General features: G+C 37.2%; 1 protein-coding gene across 2 annotated transcripts in view; it reads right to left on the bottom strand.

The window, feature by feature from the left end:
* Positions 1–2,202: 2,202 nt before the first annotated feature.
* SPAG9 (sperm associated antigen 9) overlaps positions 2,203–9,493 on the bottom strand; it is a 114,390-nt gene continuing 107,099 nt past the window's right edge. For both annotated transcript variants that reach the window (XM_006924838.3, XM_006924837.3), the window contains one exon: positions 2,203–5,702. In XM_006924838.3, the coding sequence (XP_006924900.1) occupies positions 5,587–5,702 (116 nt within the window). In that variant the 3' untranslated portion in view covers positions 2,203–5,586. The remainder of the gene's footprint in view (positions 5,703–9,493) is intronic.

Here is a 9,493-nt window from a genome sequence, read left to right on the forward strand (position 1 = left end):
CTTTGAGAAAACTATTAATATTATGTAAATGCAAGCTAGTCATGATCACAACTAAAAGGTTATAGTTTTCTTCTTTGAAAAAATAGCCTTACCAAGTGAATGGGAAATGAAATATTCTCTTTTAGCTTTTAATTTAGCAATAAGTTCAAAGTACCCTAAGCTTTAATTATCCATGAATCAAAAAGGAAAGAGCATTGGGTTGAGCCTGGGGAGAGCCTGCTGGCAGGTCACCATGTGCTGGTAATAACCAGCGAAGGATGAATGAAGCTTTGTGTGCCTGGAAAACAGATGTTTGTGAACCCAGCTAGGCTGCTTGTCAGTTCCTCTTAAGCAGCTGTTCCCAATGCAAGAATCAGAATCATCTGGGTAACTATTTTTCCAAATACACGCCTGATGGCCCTTAGGTGAAAGGAAGAGGAAATAATTTCATTCTGGAAGTAGCTCAGGGGTGATTCAGGCCACACTCCCCTCTCCTGGGTGGGTTGAGAACTGCGGCTTTTACACGAAGTTGCTGGCCCCCTAAGAGCTGGGGCTGGTTGGTCCACCTCTCCTTTGAGGCCTCAGATCAAATCATAACTACTTTTTGTTTGTAGGTGGGAGCCAATGCTCTGCTGGGACAAAAAAGCAAGGAGCTAAACTATCTGGCTTCTTTTGTACAATGTCGTCAGATAAGTCAGAAATTCTAAGTAATCAAATCCCACCCACCAGATACCTGGGCCTCATGGGGGATTGGGCAACCCGGATCTGCAAGCGGGCGTGGTTGGTATCTGTACATACAACACAATGAGGCAAATTAGAGCCAGGGTCACAGAACTAGAGATGATTAGAGCTAGGTTTGTTTGTTTGTTTGTTTTTAGATCACTTGGATAAACCACCCTCCTTTAACACTGAGAACTAAAACAGTATTCCTCAACCTAAGCCACACATTACACTTACTGTGACACTTTACAGATGCTTGCCTGAGTTCAGACCACACAGGACAATCTGATTCGGTAGGCCTGGGGTGGAGTTTTATTCTTTCTGCGTGATTCTGGGGTGCTATGTTAAAGTGACTCGCCTAGGGTCACTGCAGGGGCAGAGCCTGGCCAGGTCTATAGCCTTTTTTTTTGCCACTATACCACTGTGTCTCTAAAGGAAATGGATTTAAAATTGAATTGTAGTCATTACCAAATATTTAAGGCATTCTGAAAAATTCTCTAACTACGAAACCTTTTCTAATGAATTGGCCACTGCTGAAAATTAAGTTCATGCCTTTTGTGATGGCCAGGGCTCTCAAGCCTACACTGAACAGGAGAGGCTTGCGGGGTGACGGAGGAAGAACTTGGGGACTTAGGCATACCTCTTCACTAAGGTGTGTGAAAGACGGTTTCGCCACTAGGTGGGACTGCAGGCTGCAGTTCTAATTATGAGGACAGCACTCCGGTCCTGTTCTCCCAACAAAATTAAAATGAACATTTCCTGTCCTGTGCTGCTACTTTAGTTTTTCACTAGAGACTGGCTGGATCAGGAAAATGACTGAATGAGGCTGACAAGAATTAATCAGTTTCTAGAACAATGACCTGGCAGGCCCCAGAGGATTATGGGGCAGTTAAATAAGGGCCTATAAAGTGGCAATGAGCCAGGCTATCAATTATATTCTAGACCATCCAACCTCACCGGATAGATGGCTGTGCCTTCATCTAGTGAACTGTCCTATTAACATGCCAATTAAGGCTACTTTTACTATCATGTCAGAAACCCAAGTTTCTTGTAAAAGAAACACAATGGATTAGTCTAAATACCACTGCACATAGTGCTACCACATGATTCGTTTTATAATCATCCTTCCTTCCAGTCTCTCTCAAGCAAATGGATCACAAATAAGCACACCATATCATTAACATCTACATTGCAGCCGGCCTCTTATTACTGAGTAATCTGGCAAATGGCATGCCTTAGTATCATGTGTGGGTTGTTACTCAGCACAGCCACATTTCTAGAAAGCTCTACGGTCTATTACTCATATCTCATGTGAACACATGATCAAGCAGACATGTTCTTCATGTACTTCCCACGGCTCACTTTCAGCTAGTGCCAAAGGGCGACAGTCGCTCAGAAATGACATATATGACGGGGGAAGATTATTGGACTTTCAAATAAAAACCAAGTTCAGACCCTTAGGAAAGGCAAAAACAAAACAAAATACACTGGACCTGATACATGTTTCATATACATATTTATATATATTTCATGTACAAAGTTACATTCCGAACCCCAGGGATTCCATAATAGAAATAAATACTGAAATAACTACATTGCTAAATGAGCTTTTTGCTCATAGAAATGAAGCCTCAGCCTCTAACAGACAGCAAGAACCATTTTTCAGATTATAGAGGCAAGTAAAATTCTGGATAAAATGTCTAGGACAAAAAACAAATTCAGAACATAAAATGGTTACACTATATTCAAATATTGAGAAACATGACAACATTAATAATAAAAACTTAATTTTTTAAAGAGAAAGAAAATGAAATTTTGTGTTATAAAACAGTATAACCCTGTTAGAAAAGCATTTATGATTTCCACATTTAATTCCCTCTCCTCTACTCTTCTCATGTTACAAACTGGGACCAATGAGTCCCTTTCTCAACATGATCAACTAAGAAGAGCCCTAAATCTGGTGGAGTCCTTTGGTAACGGTCATAATACTCACAAGGAAATATTCAGTTCCATAGCGGTTGCATGACATACATTCTTTAGTACAGTTAATATTATGAGACGATTGTTTTCTTTTGTTTTGTTTCTAAGGCAGCCACTGTTAAAGGGTCTATTCTCAAATATAGGAAGACCTTTAAAAGAAAGGAACAATACAGCAACTGGAGAATGTATTTTAACCCTTTCTATGCAAACACAATTGGAAAAGTTATGTGCTGCATATTTTGTGCTCAAAATGTTTTACACTCTCGACAAGCTGCAGCTATTAAGGTATTCATTCCAATTTTTAAAATTTAGATCCACACGAATTAGAGAAAAACACTCTCAAAACCGAGTCCCTAGAAAATATTCTCCCTTTGCCTCACAGGGATTTTAACCTGCAGTTAATACTAAGCATTAGGTTAATGTCTATGATACCGCCATTTTTGTAGATCACCATCAGATCACATGGTTCAACCTCATACATAACCCAAGCGTAACAAAATAAGAAAATTCTCATGTATCCCTTATTTCTTCCAATAGGAGTAAATTTTTTTTTTTTTTTTTAAACCATGGAGAGACCAATCCGTGGTACTCAAGCCTCTTCTCTGCCCTTGATGTGCTAGCTATAGGCAGTTTATACTAACCGCTTTGCAGTTTGCAAGAAGCTTACATTTTGGCATTTTCTCCAAGGGTTACCATCTTGACCAAAGTGAATGTTACAAGAATATAAACCTGTTATTGGGGAATAGGAGGAAGTAAAGCAATCAGTAGAAAATACTTTACTGAAATTATAAACATGAGGACAAGCCCTTAAAACAAATGGTACAGCATTATTGTACTCTCTCTAGTCCCTGAAATTAACAGGGCCACAGATAATCTGACAGTTTTAGATACAATAGCTACACACCTATATTCTTAATATCAGTAAGTTTAATGAGTAATTACAACCATTGTAACATGTTTGTCTGCATTTCTCATCTTTGTCTCCTAATTTCCTACATTTGGTCATACAAACTATAAAAGACTGAACAGCAAATGGGGTGCGACTCTGGGATTATAATTCCCAGACACTTTGGTGTGTCGTTCTTGTGAGTTCATACAGCATTCCTAAAAATGTTTAAGAATGTTGATCATTTAAGGTATTGCCAAAAATGACTCATATTTAAAATGAAATAAAAGCATAGCTTATGTTATGAAAAAGTGGCCTAAGTTTTGGTGCCCTGAAGAAATGTACGTAGCTCAAGTAAAACATCATCCTTTTATACAGCTTTTACCAAAGGTTTTTTCCTTCCAGCCATCTAAAAGTGGCCATAATTTTACTGGGTACACAATGTGCTTATAGACACATGTGGCCAAACGGATCCAAAGCCTCCTCTGGCTCATTGAATCTCATGTGTTTTATAAGCTAGCCAAATCATATATGTGCTTAAAACTCACTGGTGTACTTTTTACAAATATCTTAGAATGATAGTTCAAGAAAAAAATCTCTGGTACTTACAAATGCGTAGACAATCTGAGACCTGTGTTTGTTTTCTTTCCTTTAAGTAGTCCTTCTGATAAGGGGTCTTTAATAGGTTTATATTTTTAAAATAGCACTTATTTTTATATTTAGCTTTGCTTAAAGTAATGAGTAAAAAATGGTAAATCACACATTTTCGAGAGGCTTGAGGGGGGAAAAACTGAAGCACAATGGTTTTTCAAAAACTTATTAAACAAGGAAATCAGGCCCAGACTATTTTTTAAATGGGTGTTGTGAGTGAAAAGATGTCATATCAACTTTTACTCTATGGTACCTTAGCTTTGTCCTCTTCGCCATCATAAGTTTTCCTCTTTGAAGATGGCATTTTAATCTCAAAAGGGCATAAAAGCTCAAATGTGTCATTTACATACAAAATATCAAGTGCAAGCTGTTCTGTAGTTTAACAAGAAAAAAATACCGTTTCCAATCAAATCCCTCAGTCAGTTCGGCCACATTCCATCACCACTACTGCTTTACTCTTAACTAGTAAGAGCAATCCAAGAACAACTGGTAAACAGGTGAATTTCTTACATGGAAAAAACTCAACCAACCACCACCATCCGCTGGTACGAGGACTCCAAAACACAATTCCTTAAAAAAAAAAAAAAAAAAAATCCTCCCATTGCTGACATCTATCTTCTAAGCCTTCTAGGTATAAACCTTTCAGACATGTCAGTATGAAAATGAGTAAAACTAGTCTTAAAAAAATCAGAATATTCAGAGAAGCAGGCCTCATAAACTTTAGAGCTCTAAGTCAGAAACAGGAAACTTTTATTTAAATAGTGTAGTCTTAATTTCTTTAATATAAAACCCCCCAAATCTGATGAAAACAAAGTTTTATATACCATATAAACAAGATTTGTCAGATTTGAAAGTGAAAATTAAAGTAATTTACAGTTAGCTTTTAACCTTCTCGGGACATTTAGATAAATCCTGATAATCCACCTGATATTAGTTTGTGTCAATTTTATAATACATTCGGGAAAACTTAACTATTGTACTTAATGGTACAGTTTCATTTATCAAGTGTTTCCATTAATTCCATTATTAGTGACAGCTAAAAAGTGATCCCATCTAACAAAGTGAGCGACATTAGCTGTGGCAGAATAAACCACATCTGGATTGCTTTCTATAATTCACCAGTCTGCAGAAAGTAAACATTCTTTGATTTGTTCACAATATACTGAAATTGCCTATAACACTGGTGCAGTAAAACAGCTAGTTCCTGTATTATTACGGTAAGACAGATTTTGTAAAGTTAACAGGAAAAAAATGCTCACACATTATGTGGTGAAAATTATTTCACAAAGAGAGCATTAAATAAAGAAGAAAAGGGAAAAGAAACCATGCAGAAGAGACAGCTTCTCCGTCTCCACCTGTGTCCCATGGGCTCACTCACTGCCATACATCACTTGCCACACTATCAAGTGACTCCTTTCCGCTTTGGCAACAGAAGGTTCGAGTGGAAGATCCTCTCCAAGAAGTTCTGATTCTCCACCTTCATCACCTAGTGGATGATAGGGAGACTCAAGTTAGGTTGAGCATAGAATATGCAGGTGGACATACATCAGACATGATGCTCATGGTCAGGGCACGAACAGGATGCACAAAACTTGTCTGACTCCCATTGCAGATAGCACAGAAAAAGGAATGCCATGAATCAGAATCTCCACTGCCTGACTTCTAAAAAGGTTAATTCACTTTCAGACTGCATTTGTAACAGCAAGTTCACTGTATGTTGGAGACGTATCCCAATATGTCTCTATAACGAAGTTAGCAGAAATGGGAGCTAAGAGGGCAAAGCTGTCCAATTCTGCGTTTATCCAAATGGACAGTCTACGCTTGTCTATTTCAAAGAACTAAGACTAGATAGTACTATCAATGTGAGTGTGGGGACAGACCCCACAAACTAACTAAACCCAAACAACTCATGCTTATTGTCAGTGACAGTAAAGTTCTCTAATCAAAGGCAAATGACATGAGTACATGGAAACTGGCATTGTCTCTCTGCAGCACTACGAGGTGAGTTCATCACCTAATATACTGGGTTTTCCTTCCCATAGTTTTCAAGTTTAGAGGTAATGAATTGATAGTGTATGATAGAGATAAAGAAATGAGGCCAAGGTATAGATGGACTAGAAGTTCTTCCAGGAGTAGCTGAGTGAGTTTGATAATGACACTGTTCTCCAAGGCTTGGTGCAAGCACGCCATACCCACCTCTATAAGCACACATTGTCAGAGAGCAGGGTTATTCTGGCACAACCCTGTGACAACACAGCAGAATCATACCAACTTAAATAACAAGGAACAAAGCTATAATGCTGATCCACTAGAATTCTGTAATGTGTCTTACCCGAATTTCAATTATGCCAAAGAAAACACTGATACTGTCAGCTAGTGATAGTGGAAGAAAAATAACCATAAACATTTCATTTTTCTCAGCAGGCCAAACTCTCCCTTATCCACCTCCTAGTGGCTTTTCACAGAAATGTCAAAAATGTAGAGAGGAGCATGCTTTAAAAGACTCAAGACAAAAATCCAGTTTTTGAACTGAAATATAATCAAGTATTTAGCATATAAAAAATCAAGTTTGGTTTTTAAATTTTAAAAAATTACAATAATAATGACAAATTAATTGGCTGAGACAAAAGATTGTTAGTATTTGTTTTTTGAGTTGTTTTGTTTTAAAGGTTTTGTTTTTAAAAATTACCCTGTTTTCTAAGGTCTCTACATCCTACTTAGTCCATTAAAAATATTGAGACTGTTGGGATCAATTTTTCATTGTTCATATGTTACAGAAAATGAAAAAAGAAAAGGAACAAAAAAAATCAAATTAAATTTTTTACTTTTTAGAGCATGTTTACTATTAAAATTAACCTATGCTTTAAGACAAGTCTGTTTTTAAGGTTGGATTAACCAGAGATAATGACAAACCTGTTTAAGCAGTTTTTATGCTATTTTCAGAATCTACAATGAAAGAAATTGTTAGTGGAAATGGAAATACGACATAGAGATTTTATTAACATAACATACTTCGTTTGGTTCCAACTGCCATGCTGCACTCCAAAAAAAGCTCTAAAAATAACCCCAGCCAAATGAAGTCCCTCTTTAAAAAGGAATTCAGTTCTGCACCAGAAGTCAGCTATTTAAAATACTTCTGAGACTTCATTCCTGGTAACATCACCAGAATCAATCAATTCCTAAACTTAACATTAACATTTCCCTTAAAAACTTGTCAATAAGCTTTTTTGCATCACAGTTATTCTAGTATATACTAATTACATGTGGCACGCTGTCATTTACATGACCCTAAATTTTATACTTCTTTTTTATAGCTATTTATAACTAAAATAAGTATCTGTCACTGATCTATAACATTATATTCTTTAAAACTTCATGTTTAGGAACTTCTGAATCTGTTAATTTTAGGCCAGTCCAAAGGATCCCCTTCACTCAGAGTAAATAAATTTACATCACGGTGCTTTACAGCTTACAAAGCACTAGACTGTCACAAACATCAACTCTCTGTGTTTTCTTTGTACCTCTTGGGCCATTTCTTCTTAGATCATTTCAAAAGCTCTAATGATCCTTTAAATGGGGTATATTAATACAGAGTTCTTTTAGCCTATATACACATTCCTTGGGTGAACTCATCAACTCTTGTGGCTTTTAGTACCACTGCAGGAGAACAGCTCCCAAATTCCTCCCAGAAAATACCCAAAAGCCTAGTGAACACTTTCCACCTAGATAACTCTCAAGTCCTATGCTCTTCAAGGTCAACATATCCAACACGAAATTCCTCTTTCCCAAATCTGCTTCTTCTGCTCTGATAGTCCTTATCTGAGTAAATGAATAGTTCCCTCTTTCCCCACATCTATGACAGTCATGATGGCATTCCAGATGGTGGTCCCAATGGAGCCAAAAAATTGCTGTCACCCAGTGATGTCATAGTGCAATGCAGTACTCACGTGTCTGTAGTGATGATGATGTAAACAAACCTAGTGCGCATTCAGTCATATCAAAGTATAGCACATACAATTCTGTACAGTACATAATACTTGATAATGATAATAAACAACCATGTCACTGGTTTTTGTATTTACTACACTACACTTTTGATTAGAGTGTACTTCTTTCTACTTATTGAAAAAGTTTTTTGTAAAACAGTATGCTGTTTTACACCGGCAGCAGCTCATATACCTTGTGTTTATATGATTGCATCATTTTTTCTTGTGCTTAATTTAATTTCCTGTTGTTTTGTATAGTAACATGCTGCACAGGCTTGTAGCTTAGGAGTGATAAGCTATACTATCTAGTTGTGCACGTGTAGTCTACGAAATTGTCTAATGATGCATTTCTCAAAACGTACCCCCTTCATTAAGGAGTGCATGACTGTACTAACCAATTTCCAATCATGCCACTTACCTATTCCTATTATTACCACCTTAATCAGTTATTCACTTTTCCTTAACTCATTTCCCTATCTCTAGTCTCACACTTTCAATCTATCTTCCACACAAATCTAATCACATTGCTCTTCTGTTTAAAGGCCTCCAATAGTTTTCCTTGGCTTTGAAGATCAAAAGGTAAACTCCTTAATTTGATATATAAAAGCATTCCATAATCCAGCCCCTCCCTCTCTTTCTAGACTTATCTCTGATCAAATTTGTACTTGCTTCTACTCCTTGCTCTAGTCACTTTTAAATAGCTTTTCTTCAATTAAGGTGCTTTGACATTTCTAAACCTTTGGTCAAGTTATTCTCTTACTTCAGAATGCCAAGTCCCCACCCAGCCTTCCCCATCCCCCTCCCTAACTCAATTCTTTAGACGAACAATATTCGGTGTTGAATAACCTCAAGCATCATTTCTGGACTACCGTTGCTCCCGTCATAGCATCACTAATACTCGTTTATTAACACACTTCTCTCTCTGCACTGTTCTATAATCTATTGGAGGGAGATGCTGTCTGACTTGTTTCTGTAACTCAAGCTTAAGGCTGACAGGCACATAGTTGATAATATTTATAAGGTGGGAAAATGACCGAATAAAATCAATTTTGATATAAACAACACTTTATGAAGTATTTTTATTTCTCCATTTTACAGGTGAGGAAACTAAGGTTCTGGGAGGTTAAATGATTTGCCCAAGGCCTTCTGACCCCATATCTTAAGCTCTTCACATATACCTCAATATATGACAAATCTTGCTATTTTCTAATGCTCCTTCAAACAAATACACTTTAGGGAAGGAGGGAGGGAGGGAGAAAGGGAAGGAATAGAGGGAGGGAGGGAGGGAGGG

The sequence above is a fragment of the Pteropus alecto genome, unplaced genomic scaffold (assembly GCF_000325575.1).
Source record: "Pteropus alecto unplaced genomic scaffold, ASM32557v1 scaffold98, whole genome shotgun sequence".
Taxonomy (NCBI): domain Eukaryota; kingdom Metazoa; phylum Chordata; class Mammalia; order Chiroptera; family Pteropodidae; genus Pteropus; species Pteropus alecto.